A 19,528-nucleotide genomic window follows, 5' to 3' on the forward strand; every position below is an offset into this window, starting at 1 on the left:
AGGATTATAATTTTAACATACCACTAAACACATAATATGACATTTAGAAATAGCAGTTTGTCTTTGGAGACATATTTGGGGAAGTTCTGTATTTTGCCTCAAGCTAAACTTAATGAATGTCAAGTCATGACTGATTCCTTAGTGCAGAATTCATCACACAGACAGACACTTCTGAACATTTATAAGGCCTTTGGGATCTGACTGCCTGAAGTTAAGAGCAACCTCACCCATCTTCTGTGTTCGGTATGATCTGCATGTCTCCAACAAATATACAAAGCACTCTGTAGAATACGAAAATAAACATACGTTTACATCTACAAGTAATTTTTTTCCATTAATGCAATTTGTATAAAGAGTTTGCATGTACGGATTGATGCCCAAAAAAGAATGTATATTGTTTCTGAATTTGGTCCACTAAAAGTATGAAGAAAACACATTTAGGACAGTTCAAGGGAACTCCATTTCTCCCTTGGAAAACCACAACCAAGAAAGCATCCTCAGGCCAAAGGGGAGGGAGGAGAGAGGGAGGGAGAAAGGGGGAGGAAGAGGGGTAGGGTTAAGGAAGGAAGGAAGGGAGGGTGGCAGGGAAGGGAGGAAGGGAGGGTGGGATTAAGGGAAAGAGAGAGAGGGGGGGACAGGGAAAGGGGGAAAGGCAGGAGGGAGAGACAGAGGGGAAAGGAGGGAGGGAGGGAGGAAGGAGGGTGGGATTAACGGAGGAAGGAGGAGGAAAGGGGGAAGAGAGAAGGAGGGAAGGTAGGATTAAGGGAGGAGGAGGGAAGGTGGGGTTAGTGAGGGAGGGTGGGGGATTAAGGGATGGGGAGAGAGGGAAGGGGGATTATGGGAGGGCAGGAGGGAATCAGGGAGGGCAGGAGGGAATCAGGAGGAGGAGGAGGGGAAGGACTGAGGGGAGGGAGGGAAGGATTGAGGGGAGAAGGAGGGAAGGACTGAGGGGGAGAAGGAGGGAAGGACTGAGGAGAAGGAGGAAGGACTGAGGGGGAGAAGGAGGGAAGGACTGAGGGGGAGAAGGAGGAGGGGGCAGAGAGGAGGAAGGGAGCGTGAGAGGGAGGAGGGATGGGGAGGAGAGCGAGGCAAAAGGCTTTTGCTGGCATATATGCTATTATCTGGACTACACCTTGAAAATACAATGCAAATGGACATGCTATTTGTTTTTAAATCAAGGTTTTGCCATATTTCACACACTCAGTATCATATTTTAACATTTTGTCAAAGAGCTGCAAACACAAAGATACAAATTCACCTTTGAAATCCAAAACGAACAGAATGTCTTAGTGCAACAGCAGCAGAAACAGCAGGTGTGGGTGACGCTGCAATTCCATTACGTACCTCCAAAACACATTTTTCATTCAGAAGCAGTTAGTGTTGCACAAGAACATGTCAGTTTTTAAGTGTAGCAACTGTTTTTTTACTTGTTTATATGTATCAGGGGATGTTAATGATACATCATTGAAGGGTTAAGAAAATGTTATTAATTCATTTTCTAGAGAAAGGCCATATTTGACACAAGCTGTACTGTTACTTCAAAAGTATGGTGCTATGCTGAAAGGAAACTGTAAAAATAGCTTTTGCAGAGGAAGGCCATCTTTACTGGTTCTTTAGATAGTCTGCAGATTGGATACACTCAGTGTGCCTGTAGGCTAACTGCAGTGGAAAAATACACCCTATGAAAAGGAGGCTGTCCCCGAATTCTAACTCTGACTCTTTCTTTAACTTGAACAAGCTATTCCTCTCTGGAAAACATAATTGCAGTATTACTCAGTCAACCCTTCAGTGTTCATTTGTGTTGTGTAGTGCTTTGAACTCTACATGAAAGCTAAGCAAAAAAACATGTTTCCCCTCCTCATTCTTCCTCTTTGTCAGCACGAAAAGTTGAACTTCCAGCTGCAACTCATTAAAGTTCTATTCTTTCTGCCAGTTACCATTTTCAAAAATCTATTTATAGGCTCTCCTGGAGCTATGTGCAGTCTGTAACGTCAGAAATTTGACATTACAGATCTACATATGTGACTTCCAACAGCAAGAAGATAGCTTAGAAGAGAGAAGCCATTCTAGCAGTTACTCTTCCTTGCAGGCCTAGTACTTTAAAGAAAGCTTTTCAGTCAAAGGGAGAGTGTTTTATTATGACGTAATATGTTTAATTTGTTTGCAGTTTTTTTCTTCTCCGAGTTTTTATACACGAATACAAATTTGCACCCTCTAAGCCTACCTTCTCTTCTTTCCTGACCTTGAAAGAATCAAAATGCTGAACTGGAATTACTCTGTTCAGAATCCCAGCATACAGTAGAGCTGTTGAAAACACCACTAAATGTTGTGTGTGCATGTGCACACGTGTAAGCTAAGATTTACTCTGTGTAAACTGTTGTGCAATGTTGCACATACATGGCATCTTGTAAGGAAAGATAATGCCAAAGTAAACTCTCTCCTAAAGACAGAAGGCAAAACTCTGCATGCTGAGACAGGAAAAGTTTTGACATTTCCTCAGATTTCTTGTTGCTGCGTACTGCTGCTTGATACACCAACTTCTGCTCCCCTCAACTGGAAGAGTAAATGCCTGGCTGACCTGTAGGTCTGAGAGCAATGAGAAGTTCTTAGCAACTCACTCGTGCTGTGACTACCTACAAAAAGTCTGGACAGTGACTTGTCCAAAGATCATTAGAAAGATGTATTGTGGTTAACAACCCTCCCTAAACACTTGTTTTCTCTTCTTGCATGATCACTCTCATAGCTAAGCACATTCCAGCTGAGATTAGGGGACTGGTGAGGTACACAGCAACCAAAATCTGGACAACAATATAGTTGAAGCAAAAATCAGAGGAATCCTACTCCACCCCTAACCCCAAGACCAAGGCGATATATTATTACCTCTTTCTTAAGTATTTTATCTAGGATGGCCAACATACTGCCAAGAGAGAGCAAAGTTTTGTCATCTTTCACAAGGTCTGCATAAAAGCCACTGTAAAATAAATTACATGGAGAAAAGCTAGATTAGAAGCAATAATGTCTTCAAAGAGGACACTGATAAAGTACTTTGCAGGTAGTATTAATGGCATACATTTTGTATAGATGCTACACATAGTTTCTCAGAAACCTAGCTCTAGCAGGAACATGACAACACTGTTGGCCTGACAGTCTTGAGCTCTAGAAACCTGTCTCCATTCTGCACTGGAAAGAAAACAAAAATGTCTGAAGATATTGAGGAAACAGAGTTCTGTCAAAATTAGACTAAGACTAGACAAAAAGCCAAGTTTCTCAAAACAGAACAGTTTGATATTTTTTCCAGATAAAGCGACTACAAAGCTTTATGGCACCATCCTAGCAAAATCTCTTTCTAAATGAATACATTTGCATTAGCTGTCCTGTCTCTCTTGGAAGAGTTTTAGAGAAAAGTATTCTGATTAGTCCAAGGATTTCAAAGCTATGAGTGACAAAAAACACAAATGCCTTAATTTTTCAAAGGAAGAATTTCTGGCTGTAATTGAGGAGACTAAGGCCAAAAAGATGACCATGGCAGATACAGAGCTAGATGACACTCTGTACAGAGACCTCTCAACATCTTAATTATATTGAAAATTACATAAACAGGACCAACCTGACAAGAACTTTTATTTCAGTTTTGTCCATTTCCTTCACCAAATGAACAGCTACAGGTAGAAAATGTGCTAAACCTGTAGAATCAGTTGTTGCTGTTTTGATGGGAGGTACTGGAAACAGAATATTTTTCATGTGCTGTTCCAAAAACCTTTCTACTTTGACAGTGTCATTGCTGTTAGTTATCTTAGAGTCATGTTCTGTGGAGGGATTTGAATTAGCCTTCTTTAGTAGGTGCGATTTGGTGCTCAAATTTTGTAAAAATGATGTGTCTAGAGAAAAAGAAATAGAGAGGTTAAACAGGTATAAATTCCTAAGCAATGTGGTAATTTTTGGATATGCTTGTATACAAAATAAGAGTACATTTACATTCATAGTATGCATCTTTACTTCCATGCACTAGCTACAATGTTTCCTGCCACAGATGTTATTTTTTCAGTGCTACTACATTTGTTTTAATCTAGTGAAAGGTGATAAATGATAATACATCTTATGTCCATATTTTTGACACATAAAATGGCATCCTCAAACAAAGAGCAGACATGATGTCTACTGGCTTCAGAAGTTCTCTTCAGACCAGCTGAAGATGTGGCCCTGAATGAAGCCTCACACTGCTTTGTCAGTCACTTGATGAATAACTGCTTGTTCAATTATTTTAATCCACTGGTATTAATTTTATTAATTTTGAATTTCTGTACGAATCCATTTATCAATCACATTTGCTTGAGGAAAGAGAAATTACCTTCATATGTCAACCATTTCCAGTAGGGTTTATGTGCTGCTCTCACATTCTGAATAGATTCCACAGCACTACAAAAGAAACCAGATTAACAGAATCAGCAATAATGGAAACAAAAGAAACATAATTTACCTCAACAGAAAAACACACCCAAAATATCCAACTGAAAATGAACACGCTCTGGTCTCTTCCACGAATGCAGAAGAGAAAAATAATGAAAATCAATGGGCAGATTGCTTGGAAAGATTAGATTTAAGAGTCAAAAAAGAAAAAAAGTGAAGAACACACACAGCATGTATGCACATTTACACACCACAAGTGAAATCCCAACCCGCTGCTGGAAGAAGTACACCTGTCTGAGTTCTCCTGTCTCTCAATGCCTGTCAGAGCTTTTATCTACACAATGTAAAGATTTAATTAGATTCACTCAAATGCAAGACAATCTGTTCAGGAACCAAGTAAATCACATTCCCTGCTAATCCTCTTTTCATTACCACTGGTATTTGCAGCACTATGGTCAAATGGTCCTATTATGTTACCTATCATACATAATTCCAGTCATGTTAAATCCAGAAGAAATTCTGTGTACTTAGAGATTATTTTTAAGGTGTTCAGGAGCTGGACAGATATACTGGATGAAAATGTAACCGACTCTCTATTACCTAGGATGATAGCAACCTGAAATACCACAGTTGCTGGAGAAGAAAAAGAGGACACACAGGGGCTATGGGATGTGCTGAGAGCAAACCAGCTTTGCTCCGTGAGTTTACCGAACACTACTCAGCCCACAGCCCATGTGTATCTGCACTGCTTCCCTGGCTAATCCAAGCTCTGAATTTTAACTAACACAGCCACCCAAGTGCATGAGGAGCATTACTGCTGGAAAAAGCACAGGGCAGCTACTGAAGTGGGAGAGAGACTGAGAACAGAACATGGAGACATGGAGGAGGTAGTACAGACAGGTAGTGAGAAAGACACTGTTTTGATGTGGGACTGATTCAGGCCCAAGGGTCAGAATGCTTTACTAGGTCAGATTAACACAGTCTTAGTGTCTCCAAAAAGAAGTTAGACTTGAAATTTAATTATCTTGGTACAACTCTACACCATCAAGTGCTTTTGTACCCAAAGCCTCAATGCTCCAAATCCTAGAAAAACAAGGATTCATCAAGTCTGGCTCTACACAGCATCAGCTCTCACTGATGAGAGAAAGGTCAGTTCCAGCTCTTGCAGTACTACAGCAATTAAAGTGGCCCTGGGGTCTGAAGAACTAATCCTAGCAATTGTATACTTTCCCAAATACTGCCTGTCATTAACTGGCATTGCCTTAATTACAGCAGGATTGTCTAAGCCTTCAGAGAGACAGCATTTCTACAGGATAACAAGGCCCAAGGATAAAATGGCTTATAGTTTTATGCTATAAGATATCACAACTTGAAATAATTTCAAAAAGAAAAGTATACAAAACTGTTGTTCTAGAATTCTTTATATGCTTACCTTAGACAAGGTGACATTTCTCCAGTTATTTGAGGTACAGGATCTCCAAGCAAAGTTTTTACAGTCATGCACACTGATTCAGCCAATGATTTCAAGTGGTAACCACCCTAAAAAAAAAAAGTTTTTTGTGTCAACTAAGGGACAAGTACTTTTAACGTCTCTCTGAATATCCAGAAAATAAACTGTACTTTTGAAATATCTCTGTATTTACAGAAACAGAATATAATATGAAAGTACGTCTATGTCAATGACTTTCAATATGAAAACAATAAGTTAGTGGCTACCTGCTGTACTTCACTGGCATCTCATGATTCAACTCACTTTATCATGGTTCAAATACCTTCAGAAATTAGTCATGACTTTGACATAAAAACCCTGGGTACGTATGCCTTCTCCACTCCCATCCACAACAATGCCATCCTCAACAATTCTTGTGGAAGATTCCTTAGAAGGCAAATGCTATCACTGTCCTCTAAAATGTCTGTACAAGAAAAATTTCGCATGGCCTGACACTTTTAAGATGTGGTTGCCTAATGGTTTGGCAGAATTTGGAGAACAAAATGGATTTAGACTGCTAGGTGGTATGCAGGAAGCAATTATCACCTATGGAGCAGTCACATCATCTGCAGTAGGAGTGGATGCTTATTTGCACTTCAGCTAGTAGATAAAAATATCTGTAACAACCAGCTGGAAAGAAGGTCATACAAAACAAAGCTCAAGTGAATCAACTAATAAGCAGTTCATTCTTGGAGACCGTGTTGGCAGCAATATTTCCACACACTTATTACCTGAAAAGCCACCATTTTTCTAATATGCAGCAGAAATAGGTAGTTGAAATCTAGATTTCAAAAGGAGAAAACATTTTTAATTGTTTAAAAAAAGAATAAAGTAGAGCTCTTCAAGAGCTTGCATAGAGGCTTTTAATCAAAAAAGAGAATTTTGTAAGTGCTCCATTACTAAGTAAGAGTATATTTAGGTTAAACTCTCCTGGAATAAGATATACTTGTAAAATCATTGGTAACGCAGCCTATTCACTAAAAACATTTTAATGAGTTTGGGACTGTCCAGAGCAGTAGACTAGTAACTGTTCACAAAAACTGAACAGATTTGAGAAGGATATTTTTTTTGAATGATAAGCATATGGCTCCTCTGTTTCAAAAGTTCAAGATATAAGAGCATTGCCAAATCTTAGCCATTTTTGCATTCCTGATACTCAAAACAAAGACCAAAAAAAGGGAACTATTTCATCAAAAAGTTTTGCTTCCTAGCTTCTAGTTTGCTCTAAATGGCTCTTATTCAAAGACCTTTACCCTGGGAGTACATTTCAGAAGTCTTTACCTCTAGGACGACACACAGCTTTCCATTAGCTAACTGCATCAGGAAATGGGTAAGGTGGGCAAAAACCTCAGGAGTGGCATTCATCTGACCCTAAATCAAAGAAAAATTTTTAAGAAATGAAACTTTGAATCAAAAACATTGGTATGAAACCCATATATATATATATATATATATATAGGACAATCTGTCTTTACATTTTTGTTGTAGTGTTTCACGAACTCAGGTCAGCTTAAAGACGCAAACATGTATTTTTAGCTTGATCAAAGTGAATTTCATGTATGAATCACAGGAGAATAAAGAGGTAGGAATATTTTCTGAACAGATTTGTGACTGACAACACAAAAACCACAAGTTACTTACTTCAGGGTCTCCAATTCCAGAATCATATCCAGAGGAGACAATAACCAGTTCAGGATCAAACTGTTATAAAACAGAGACAGTTGTAGCACATTCTTATGTCCTATTTTCAATTTTGTACTGATTTCAACTGTACCATGATCAACTGTTATTTCAGTTAGAATATGAACACAAATAAAGATTCTCCTTGACTAAATTACACTTTTACACTATTTTTATCCCTGCTGGAGAAGTTGCAGATCATTATTTTGAATATTTAAAAGCTAAAATTCTGTAACACTATTCAGTTCACCAGGACATCATACCAGCAGAAATAATGTGTTAACTCTGCTATTGGCATTTACTGCTTTCTATAAAATATTCAAGAGTACCTGCTTAAGAAGCACTTAGGAAGCGGTCTTTGGCAGAATAAAAATTACCTCAAAAGCCACTGGAAGCAATACATGGAAAAATGCAGCAAGATAATCTGAATTTCCCATCCCAACCTGAAAAATATGAGAAATACTGGTTATATTTTCCTGTTGGAATGACAAATTTTCTAAATTCCTTCAAAACCTTAGGGAAATACAGTAAAAGCTAAAGATTAAGAAACCTTACCAGGTCCAGTAAAATAAACTCCATTTAAGTAAAATACATAAATATCCACCATTCTTAATCCTAAGAATGAGCTTCAGTTCTCTGTTAAACAAGAATGGATGTAACCATCTCCTGAAACACTTTGATGGTTAAGCAAGATATTCAAGTAAAAATGGATGTGTAAGGTTTTTTCTCCCTTTTATTTTTTAAACATTATCACATTCTGAGCCATGTTTTTCAGTAGACATTCCACTGATAGGAAGGATGTACACTCAGCTAAGACATCTACCATGCAAGTGAAGCAGTGCACTCTCTCAGAAAGCGTTACATAAAGAATGAGATACAAAGTTATTGCACTTGCTTTGTTGTGCTGTAAACAATGTTTACCTTATTCCAAGGCAAATTTATGTTAAAACCTTTTCCTTTTCCCAGACCCACAGCATCATAATCAGATTCTCTGAGTGATGGCCAGAATTCCTGATGTTCATAACGATGCCAAGAGAAGTACAAAACCCTGAAAATAAAATAAGTCCAATTTGACAAAAAGATTCTGAAAATTACTTTATATTCTGAACCTGTTGACTGTATTTCCTGAGAGCAAGAAAATAAAATTGTCCTTTCTCCTTAGTTCTCTAAAAGGACTTAGACTCTGAAAATCAGTACAGTAGGTCCTTTGCCAAAATTAACCTAAAAATTAACCTGCTAAAAATGTCTTTGATCTGCATGGAGTGCATACATATAAGACTAGGAATTTTCAAAGAATTTTCAGAACTGCACACTTGTTTCTAGAACCTACTTACGTGGATTTTCCCAAAACAATATAAAGCCCACATATTTTATCCAACTACTACTTGAAGATTTTATCTGAGAGATTCACGAATACAGAGAATGGATATATTACCTGAGTACTGGCAAACAAAGGTAATCATATTGCTCATTTTATGTTTCTTATTCTTTAAAAAAATGTAAATCTGTTCTACTGGATTTTAAATTTTTCCCTCTATTTTAAATAGCAAAGCAAATGTTTTGCAAGAGTTTTAGAAGTTTAAAAAATCTTATTCACTACAGAAACAATCTTTAAAGAGCTAACATTAAAAAAATAAAAATCTTCAAACCTTGGATCCTCTTCAAATATATACTGAGTTCCTTGCCCATGGTGCACATCCCAGTCAACAATTAGGATTCTGTATAGATCAGTAAAAGAAAACATTCAGTGGAAGAACCACAGTATCTTAATCTACAGAAGGTACAAATGAAGAATGTTTTTCCAAACCAAAAGGAACGTTCTAGACAATAATCTAAATCAGTACAATGTCAAACTGTTATTTGCATACGAAAGGCTTCTCTAGAGTCAACCATGCACTTACCTCTGCAGTCCATATTTCAGTTTTGCATATTCTGCTGCAATAGCAACATTGTTGAACAAACAGAACCCATTAGCTGCATTTCTCTGGCTGTGGTGACCTGGAGGTCTGAACCAAAGTTTTATAAAGTTATTCACAATGAAAGAAACTTTGCCAAGAAATGACAACTTGCTCACACATTTTCTTACCTTACTAATGCCATTCCATTGCACGCTTTTCCTGACATCACAGCATCCACCAGCTGCAAAGTTGCTCCTACTGCTAGTCTGGCACAGCGGTAAGTGTTCTGAAAAAGAGAAACTCACAGTTGTCATCAATTACTCATCAACTTAAACTAATCACACATCACATGCTTTAGCATCCCAACAGCACATTGTCTTGTCAATTCTACCCAACTGAAGCTGTATGAAGGCAGTTGAAACAGGACTTTACACCACAGGTTCCAATGTGTTTTCCACTAGGATTACCTATGATCACCATATCCTTTTTAAGGATGTTCTCTGTAGAGCAGTTAAGAAACATGAGATGGGCATATTGAGCAAAATAATATGGCACCTTTGAAAATAAGAAACAAAACCACACAAAAGCAAAGCAAAACACAGAAGACTTCATCTTCATTACTTGGCACAACATTTGAGAGCAATTCTTACCAAAATGTGATTAACAGTCACTAATGGTCTACAGTGACATTAAGTGACAAAAATAGAGCTAAAATCTGAGTAGTGCATTATACTGACATGATACAATTACCAAATAGATGACAGGACACTTAACCAATTTAAATTACAGCATTATACTCAACTTGAAACAGATAACAATAACATCATAAATAAATGTGAGACTACTAAATAGCAAAAACTGTATTGCCAATTTTCCCCTACTTGACATCTTAGTGTCACTCAGATGCAATAACACAAATACTTGTAACTCCCAAGAGACAAAGCAGTTTAATTTACACACCGGATGAAAGAAAAAAGCATCATAATTTTCAGAGACTCTTTTCAGCTCCTCCTCATTCATTGTCTGAGTGCTTTTCGCCACTTCCAAGTGCTCTGAACTGTAGAGGAGAGAGAGATTAACACAATACTTAACTAAACAACAAGAATTTTTTTTTAATGTAGAACGCAAAAAGAAGTAACAGAATATATGTTAAAATGGGCTTTCTGTGAGGCTTCAGGAGTACAACAGGTACTCTGGAATGCTACATGTAGGATATAGTGAAAAAATAAGGAGCTCTATGACAGCAAGGGTTCTTGAATGTCTTGGGAGTACAACATTTTTCTCTTTTTTAGTGGTAAGAGCAATTAGTCTTGCTTTCAAAAAAGGCTTTTTGTTCATCATGGAGCAATCTATTTTGTAATCTATGCTACATATAGACACCATCTCAACAAGAACCAAACTATGATTTTGAAAGTCATCAGAGTGTGAATTACAACTCTGAGAATATGCATCTAGTTCTGTCTTGTTCTATGAAAAACAAGCTTTTAACTGAATCCCTTATTAGGTGTCTACTAACTCCCTCTTTTCACTGGTTCAAGAGTGGAGTAAGAACTAAGGCGCTAGCATCAATGTTCCCTCAATTCCCACTGATCTCCTGCCTTTCTGCAGTGAGCTGGAAATGGAGGCTGATGGCATCCCATCTGTAACCTAATCCATATATGCATTCCTCTAGGTGGATAACACCAAAGTAGCCAGAATTTCACAAAAAATGAGACATGCTAGTGTTGCCTAATGGAAATAAACAGTTGCTTCAAAATGAAGGTATTAACAGGAATAAAACCATATGAACATGAATAACTATATAATTACTAGTTTAACTTCAGCAGCAGCCTCATAACTAACTGTGAGCACAAGTAAAATATTTTTAGAAGGGTTATAAATTTGTTTCAATCAAAAAGTGTTTTAGAGAGGAAAGAGCTCTATTATCTTTACCTTACCTGTGTAAACCAAGGCAGTGATTTGCCCCAGTCATTTAGTAGGAGCAAATCAACTGAAAATACTGATCAAGCCTCTTCCATACCCAATCAGCAATGTATTTACCATGAAAATAAATTATATTGGTACACAGCACTAATTGCAGTCTAACAAGCATGGTTTTCAAAAAAAATACTGTTCTGGAACCTGAAAATTCAAGAATGACTTAGGATCAAGCTATGGTTCTGGTCATGGTCATAGGTGTCAGGACCCTGAGTGCATCCCTTCCCTCCTGCAGTTTGGCTGCTGTGTCCAGAACAAGCAGAGACAGTACAGCTGGTCACCTTGAGAGTGAGCACTAGAAGGAATCTCAGCAGAGGCACCCTCCAAACAGCTCTGCTAAGAAGCCTCAGCAGATGCTGCCCCTCCTTCCCTTGGCTCTTGTTTCCAAGATAAGGCTCTTGCTCTTGGCTACACTGCAGCTGCAGTGTGTTTGGCCATGAACCCCATTAATCTGGACCTGGACCCCGACCTGTGCACTGACTCTGCAGCTTGACTTCAAACCTGCCGCACCACTGTAGCCTCGCTGGGCAGACTAAACTCATGGCTGAATCCAGGTACCATCGCTGGACCTGTGCAGCTCACTCTGCTTGGGTATTGTGGGATTGCGGCCTTGTTCACAAAGCTATTGCTTCTGCCTGCTCTGTCATCAGTCTCTGCTCCCAGCTCCCTTGCCTTTTGGAAAAGGCTGCCCTTGCCACTCCCTGACAAGGGCAAATGAGCACACAAGCAACATGCAGAATCATCTGCAGCTGGATACAGAACCATCACACCAAGGTGAAAAGTGCCAGAGCAGATTTCATTGCCATGACTGCCCAGAATAGGCTGGCTGCTGTTCCTCTGAACTCCACTCCTCCACCCCAAAGTATTTCTGTTTTGTCCATTTTATCTCAAAGATGCTTAGAAGAAAGAAGACATTATTACCTTTCTAAAGAAATACCCATTTTTCTACACTTTTCAAGGTCTTGTCCTAGTTTTTTTTAGAAGTTTACTTTTATTCCTATGTATAAATCAGCATTCATTGCTTAAGATCCCAAAGAGTGAAAATGGGAATTTAGTGGGATAGCAGATTCATAATTCAGCACCTACACCATACTCAACATTATTCAACTAACTTTCAGTGTGACACATTTTCCATTGAAATCAATGGAAGTCATTGAATTTTGGAGCAGCCCTTTTCAAATGGATCAAAATATGATCTGGAAGTACAAGTTCTGCTGTTTCATTGAATAAATCTGAATGATGATGAAAGTTAAGTTTCAGACCTGTGAACCAACAGGATCTCCTCCTCGCTTCCTTCTCTGGCAGGCACATGGACACATCTTTCCACAAGGTGGTAACATTTAAGCTGCTCATAGGAGGATGAAAGTCTTTCTGGCACTTCAATATCACAAATGGGACTGAAAATATGCAATAATTATATTACTATAATATTATACAAGCCCAGCTAACAAATACACTTCATAAAGCCTAGCTTTTAACTCCTCATTGTAAGCAGATTCATTACCCTCAAAGATGGACATGTGAGAGTAAAAGAAAAATAAAGTCGTAACCACTTTTTGTTTTGGAACCAAGTTAGAAATTTATTCTAAAATATGTAACAAAAAAATAGTTCTTTAAAAAAAGCCAACCCATATAATAGCATCATTTTATTGTTCCCTCTCTCACTGCTGAAAGTCGCAATGGCTTAACTACAGACATGGGAATGCTCACATTAAAACCTGTAGAATAAAGTGAAGGTGAACAGAGGAGAAGCAGGTTTGGAAAAGAAGAAAACAATGGATTGTTACCCTGAGCACTGCAAAGGAACTGGTCTAATTTACATAAATTTAAGCAAGCAGCAATTTCTAACTGAATTTAATTGACAGGTTTCAGCTAAGTGAGTGTATCTACATACTTTTTCCAAGATCAATAATACTTTAACTTTATAAACAATTTAATTAGCTTAAAATACTTAATTTAGAGGCCTACTCAGATGCCTCATGCTAACACTTCTTAAGGCCTCCCAGACTGAAGGCTATAGCTTCTCAAATCCAGCTTCAGATTATCATTACAGTATCTAGATACAAATCAGGGATAAAATAATTTTTTTTCTCCAAATGGAGAATAGCTACCACTAGCTATTCTGTAATACGTTTACAAAAAATGCATTTAGTTGGTACTTTTCTCACAAGTTCTAGTAAGAATCTATTCATAAAAACAAGTGTTGACTTACTCACTCCAAAGTAGTTTGTGAGTGGTCATCTCCTCATCATAAATCAGCACTGTTCCTGAAGCCATTGCTACAGACTGAGCAAAACAAAAATCCCAAGACACATATTTCAGCCCAGAAGTGAACTTAATCTTAAAACAGTTAGTGTTATACTAGCTAATGAGAATGTAAGTACAGAGCATAATCTGCTCACATGATAATTTTGCACTTTAAACTTTGCACTCACAGAATGAAACCAAAGAAAAGCACTTAGGACTCAGATTTTGACAAAACTGAGGAGCAAGGCAGCCGTGCAAAGCTAATGGCATCGACCTGGAGATTGGATGCAGGCAGGCAGGCAGGATTCATTCCTGGTGAGGGTGAAGGGGGTACAGGCCACCTCCCCAAGCCCCCTCGCCCACTCAGAGCCTCACAAGTCAGGTGGGGCTCTGAACACAGGCCTCCTCCCTCCATCGCACACCGATTTACCTGTCTCGGCTGGGGTGTGAAAGCCACACGGTAGGAACAACAGGACTTCATACACCACGGACAGAACAACTACAGGGATCTGTCGCGTTTAAATCTCATCGGCCTTTCAAAGACCCAAGCGAGGCACTGGGTTGAGATGAAGAGGCCGACGAGTGGGCAGCGGGTGCGAGGGCAGTGCCGGCAGCGGGGCCGCCGCACCCGCGCCCCGGAGCCGCCGGAGGCCGCGGTTCCTTGGGCCGCGGGCCCGCTCCGGTGCTCGCCTCCCGCCGCCGGGAAGCCGGAAACCTGGCAGCGTCTGGCAGCTGCCAGCAACCTCACGACAGACCTGCGGATCCCGAAGGCGGGAGGGCGGCGCGTCCCAGGCACGCAGCGGTAGGAGTGCCTATTGAAACCTCCGCCCCGGGCGTGCCGGGAGCGCACTTTGAATCCCGGTGCGGGATTTCCGCCGGCGCTGCTGAGCGCGTCACTGCTGCAGGGCAGCATACGGGCATGGCGCGGCCGGAGGTTCCTGCGGGGCCGGACCGGGTCTGGCCGGGTCGTGCCCAGGGGAGTCCGACCGCCGTAAGGATTTTAGTGTGGAACTGACCCAAGAGCTAAACATCCCACAGGTCCGGGCTGTGTGGTATCTCCTGACGTAAGGAGAAATCCCTGAGAGAAAGGGATTACTGCTCCATTTCTGCAGGGTGACGGGAGCATGGTCAGCCCGGGCCCGGCGCTGGTGCCTCCCCGGCCCGTCCGATCAGGGACGGGTGTGCACGGCAGTGACAGCCTCTGTAAACACTGACCGCCTTCTTCCTCAGTTTCTACTGGGTTCCCAGTTCACGGTAGAAAGTGATGGAACAGGTGTCGTCAAACCTGATAACCTGATACAAACCTGAACTTTTGGGAAAAGCACTGGGAACGCATTCTGAAGTGCATGACAGCTCTGACATTCTGAAATGATGCTCAATAACCAAAGCTTGTGACTGGGACCAACCATACCGTATTTACACATTCCTCTTTATTCCATCCGGCAAAGGCGACCAGCAGGGGGCTGCCTCCTTTCAAAATACTCCAACGGGAGAAAATGAGGTGGACTCATGAAACATTAAGCAAGAGAAAGTTTAGATAACCGGAGAGTAGTATGGAAAAATACATTAAAAGTAGTCAGCTGGATTAAAACTAGTTTATGCCAGCTTTTGCACACATTACGACTTTTTTTACCGTAACTCAAGGAAACATTTATCTATCGCTGTCCAAAATCAAACTTGATGTAAATGGCAGTAACTCTGCAGAAGGAAGCGTAATAACACTGGAGTTAAAGTTCAACTTATAATACAATTTAAAAGGAAATTAAAGCTTTAAATTTCACTTATAGTACATTCCTATTTACAAGATAGGTTTAGCATGAGAAACATAATAATCTTTTTACAAATAATACAGATAAGTATTTACAAACATTTATGGTATCTCCACTTCTGAGTGGCCAAAGTCAGCTGGGAGTCCTTCCTCTGCCAATGATAAACTTGGTTTACTAAAATGATGCCCTCTTCAATATTCCCCACAAGGAGATACACCATGGGCCGATGGGTCGGAGTCATCCTCTGTGTACATTTTTCATTAATTAGCAGCCACTGTTGTATCATACTCTGAGTTTCATAAGGCAAGAGTGAGCCCTGGGTAATAAATTCCACTTGGCATTCAATGTTATACTCTTGGTCATCAAATACTGTTCTCCTCTTGGACAGTTTTACTTTCACTGCTAGGAAAAAAGAAAAGGAAACGTGAGTCACTCCATCTCTCAAATGCAGAAAGAAACATTGCCATCGAAAGCAGGATGATTACTTAAAAATACAATCATAATTTATGCTGATAGACTATGGTGAGGCCTTCTCTAGCAGCAGTATAAAGTTTAAAACATTTTTGAAAAATAAAGAGTATGTAGTAAAGGGGTTTTTTACACTGAATTAGGTAACTAGGAAAAAATATTTTCACAAGAATGATTATTGTGTTTTTACCATCACCACATATGTCAGACTTTTTGTGTAATTACATATTCTAAGCTGTTGATGTTGTTCTTGTATCTCAAGTCTGAGCAGTTTGCCGAAGCAATTCTCCTGAAACTCACTTTGTCCAGGTTGGAAACCCCTTGGCAAAAAGCTAGTAATGTTTACTGATGCCACCCTTTTAGATATTCCTTCTTCATTATAGGCATCTACCTACCTCATTTGACTCCACCAACACTTTTTAGTATGAAATTTCTCTACACTGCTTGATCTAATGCCAGTCAAAGTCACTGAGGGTCTCTACACTGACATAAAGGGTTTTGCAGGAAGTCTCTAGGGCAAGCTCCACTCACTTGTCACTCCAATAAGACAACATGAAGTAAGAATTTCTTTTACGGACATGATTTTCTGAGTCTTTTTTTCAGTAAGCTGTGTATCACAAAAAATCTCATGCAAACAAGTCACGAGGATACAGTGTTCACAGTTAAACACCAGATTTACTTTGAATTTAACCAGTAACAAAAGGCAAACTTACTTATTTGCCTGCTTTTGACAGAACTACTTTCTAAAAAGCATGTTGTACTACAATGGAGCCAACCAAACCAGAATAGAAGAGCTATTTGGTTGCAAACTAGATCAATAATAAATCTTTCATGCAAAATAAATCCTCCTTATATTTTGATTAGGAAGAACATATTCTAACCTAAAGTTAAATCTTAATACTTTGAAATCCCAGCAGAAACTGTTACTTGTTGTAATCCTACTTTTAAAGCATTTGGAAGAAAGTTTATTAGTCTCTTCAACAGCAGCTGTATTAGCAAGGACTTACCAAAGTTACTGTCACAGAAAACTTCAAGAACTCTTTTGTGTGTGAAGAATTCTTCCACTGCCGGGCAGGTCTGGCAGGCAGGCCTTGGTAAGACTGGTAAGAAATTACAAAGTCTCACTGTTATATTTTAGAATAATTTTAGTTTTCTGCTGTCAAAGCTGAGAGCCCACTGTTTAACCACAGGGATGACAGAGAAAATACACAACTGACCAGTGATAATAGGTAAAAAGTCAACACACTTCTCTGAAAACATGGCTAGAGATGAAATGGAGTTTCGTTTTCCATGCATAGTCAGTCATTTTTCAAACTGACAAGCTCAATTATCAGCAACAAATAAAGTAACAAATACAGAATTGTTTTTAACACAGCTAGAGTGAATGGGAAAGGGTTTAGGTGGCTGATTCTATCAGTGACTGGGTGCAGCTGTGCTAGTGTTGTGAATATATGAATTTGGGTGTGCTAGCAGCAACTAATTCCTACTGTTTTCCATAGAAGTTAATAAAACCCTAGTGCACTTGAAGATTTGAACATTAATGCAATGATAACTCAGGTTTTCCTGAGTATTCCCAATTTTTCTAAGCTGATCTGAGAACCAACTCATTGTATGCATAAATTTGTCTGTGATAAGGGCCATTGATAAGTCTATAAAGAGACCTCAAAATGATTCAAACACAGTGGGCTGCAGTGGGTATGTTACTGCCCATAGCTGTGCAGGGTCATAATTGCCTTCCTCCACTATCTAAGTGTGAACTACTGCACTTTTCTTTTTTGAAGTGATGCTGATTTCCATCATCTGAGATCTGCTGCAGCTTACGCTGCAAGTACTATCACTCCCCACTCCATCTGCATGAACAGGTGAAGCAGCAAAGGTAGACACGATTCCATTTACAAAATCACAGATTGTCTGGTAACAGTGTCCCTTGTATCTCCTTGATTGCTGGGAACAGAGAGAGGCCACCCTCCCCTCTGCCATCTTCAAACTACCTTTGTGCAAATGTTTATATTCCTTAGTAACAGATGCCAGGCACATGTCCTCATCCCCAGGGAATCGACTGCAGTCCAGACTGTCAGGCCAGGGGTGTCCATGGCAGAGGAGCACAGGGGCGCAGCTGTCACGGACAGCAACACACATACTCCTACAAGGATGGATAAACCTGTCGCCAGAGGAAATACCAGGCTGAGTCAGTCAAACACACACAGTGATAACAGAAAATGTTGCAACAGTGATTCCTGTGCAAAGTACATTGTCTTCACTGATATTTAACATCCTTCAATAATAATATAATTCTAGAAGCAGCAGCTGTGCAAACTGTTGTCTGTATATGGACTGGACTGAGCTTACAGTATTAAGTTATGATTTTTAAAATGTCTTTATGGCAACCTGAGAAAAGCTTTAGTGTGAGCCTGATTCTATTCACAACAGGTGCTTCAACCCTAAATGAATAAGAAAAAATTGCAACTGTAACAAAATAAAACATGGTATCCTTTGACAACAGCATTCATAATCCCAAAGCAAACTAAAGTTGAAGTGGTACAAGTTTTCAGTACCTTTTTTCTGATGAAATTTAAGCACTAATAGAATTACTTCAGAAAATGTGGAGATCGCCTTTAGATTATGATAAACATACATTTCATTTCATCCCTGTTTTACACTGTGCTGTGGTACTTACGTATCTAAACAGATGGGTGCAAACAGGGAGCACAGGAACATCCTCACGTGAGGGTGACAGTCTGTATGTACAAGGTGCTGCCAGGTGGTGGATTTCAGGATAACCTCTGCCATGCTCGTGTGTCCCATCAGGTTGGGAAGCCTCATTTCAGAGTATCCAATCTTGTGGCACATGCCCATCTCCTTGGGTATCACTACACATTTTGTAGATAATCCAATGTCAAAGCCTGTTGCCACTCTTAGGAAACCGTTCACAGCAAAAACAAATATTTTTGCAGTCAATAACATCTTCCAGTGACTCCTGGGCTGCTGAGCAGGGAGCTGTCAAACCTCCCAAGTGCAGAGGCACGCTGAAAACCTCGTGGCTTATATGTCCCAAGAGCTTAATGAACTATTGGTTATCAACTGCTTATCAAATCACTTGAGACAAGACCAGGTCTTATTGCCTAATCAAGGGATTGTTGTGACAGGCAGGGAGGTGGAGACGAAGTACAGAAGTATGTTCCCTAAGAGGCTGATTTGGTATAGCCTTTCACATGTCCCACAGTGTCAGTGGCTGCAGCATGCTATGTAGCATATTAAATTTTGACACCTAAAAGGTTTGCTTCCTAAAACAAATTAAGAGCTCATCTAGAAAAAGAGTTGGGCAGACAAGCTGTCTCCTGGGGCTGCTGTCTCCTTTGTTTTCAGACACAGACATGGCAGAAAAAACAGCCCAGATTGACTTATCAAGTGAAAATGTTTTGCTTGTGCTAATTGCCCATGGCTCTTTCACTGTTTCACAATGTAGAAGAGGTACTTTCTTTGGTCAAGCACTAAAAAAGAGACAGTCTTCTGCTACAAAGCAAGTATTTTGTCTGGAATTTGGATCCCTATTCTGTTATATGCTAAAGTCCCAATTTCTGTTAATTTTAATA

General features: G+C 39.7%; 2 protein-coding genes across 2 annotated transcripts in view; both read right to left on the minus strand.

Moving 5' to 3' along the window:
• Positions 1 to 14,455, minus strand: part of TUBGCP6 (tubulin gamma complex associated protein 6) — a 42,435-nt gene extending 27,980 nt beyond the window's left edge. The window contains 17 exon segments of the mRNA XM_050325013.1: positions 228 to 281; positions 1,259 to 1,344; positions 2,881 to 2,971; positions 3,608 to 3,878; positions 4,349 to 4,416; positions 5,840 to 5,946; positions 7,178 to 7,267; positions 7,538 to 7,597; positions 7,954 to 8,019; positions 8,498 to 8,624; positions 9,226 to 9,294; positions 9,478 to 9,582; positions 9,663 to 9,760; positions 10,435 to 10,531; positions 12,714 to 12,848; positions 13,664 to 13,737; positions 14,129 to 14,455. Of these exon segments, the coding sequence (XP_050180970.1) occupies positions 228 to 281; positions 1,259 to 1,344; positions 2,881 to 2,971; positions 3,608 to 3,878; positions 4,349 to 4,416; positions 5,840 to 5,946; positions 7,178 to 7,267; positions 7,538 to 7,597; positions 7,954 to 8,019; positions 8,498 to 8,624; positions 9,226 to 9,294; positions 9,478 to 9,582; positions 9,663 to 9,760; positions 10,435 to 10,531; positions 12,714 to 12,848; positions 13,664 to 13,737; positions 14,129 to 14,179 (1,649 nt within the window). The 5' untranslated portion in view covers positions 14,180 to 14,455.
• A 1,103-nt stretch (positions 14,456 to 15,558) lies between these two features.
• On the minus strand, positions 15,559 to 18,899 carry LOC126645057 (secreted frizzled-related protein 2-like). Its single transcript, XM_050325012.1, has 4 exons — positions 18,613 to 18,899; positions 17,927 to 18,096; positions 16,943 to 17,035; positions 15,559 to 15,869 (listed from the first exon to the last, which is right to left on the minus strand). Exons 1-4 carry the CDS (start codon positions 18,897 to 18,899, stop codon positions 15,559 to 15,561), a joined length of 861 nt encoding a protein of 286 aa, XP_050180969.1.
• Between the last annotated feature and the right edge of the window lie 629 nt (positions 18,900 to 19,528).

Source organism: Myiozetetes cayanensis, unplaced genomic scaffold (genome assembly GCF_022539395.1).
Source record: "Myiozetetes cayanensis isolate MyiCay16 unplaced genomic scaffold, myiCay2020 scf3, whole genome shotgun sequence".
Lineage (NCBI taxonomy): Eukaryota > Metazoa > Chordata > Aves > Passeriformes > Tyrannidae > Myiozetetes > Myiozetetes cayanensis.

What these genes read in the sequence shown, in the direction of transcription:
- LOC126645057 (XM_050325012.1), bottom strand. Translation starts at nt 18,899, where the DNA reads ATGTTATTGACTGCAAAAATATTTGTTTTTGCTGTGAACGGTTTCCTA. An exon ending in GCACCCATCTGTTTAGATAC is followed by an intron (nt 18,097 to 18,612) that starts GTAAGTACCACA and finishes CTCTGGCGACAG; the next exon opens with GTTTATCCATCCTTGTAGGA. An exon ending in ATATAAACATTTGCACAAAG is followed by an intron (nt 17,036 to 17,926) that starts GTAGTTTGAAGA and finishes ATTTCTTACCAG; the next exon opens with TCTTACCAAGGCCTGCCTGC.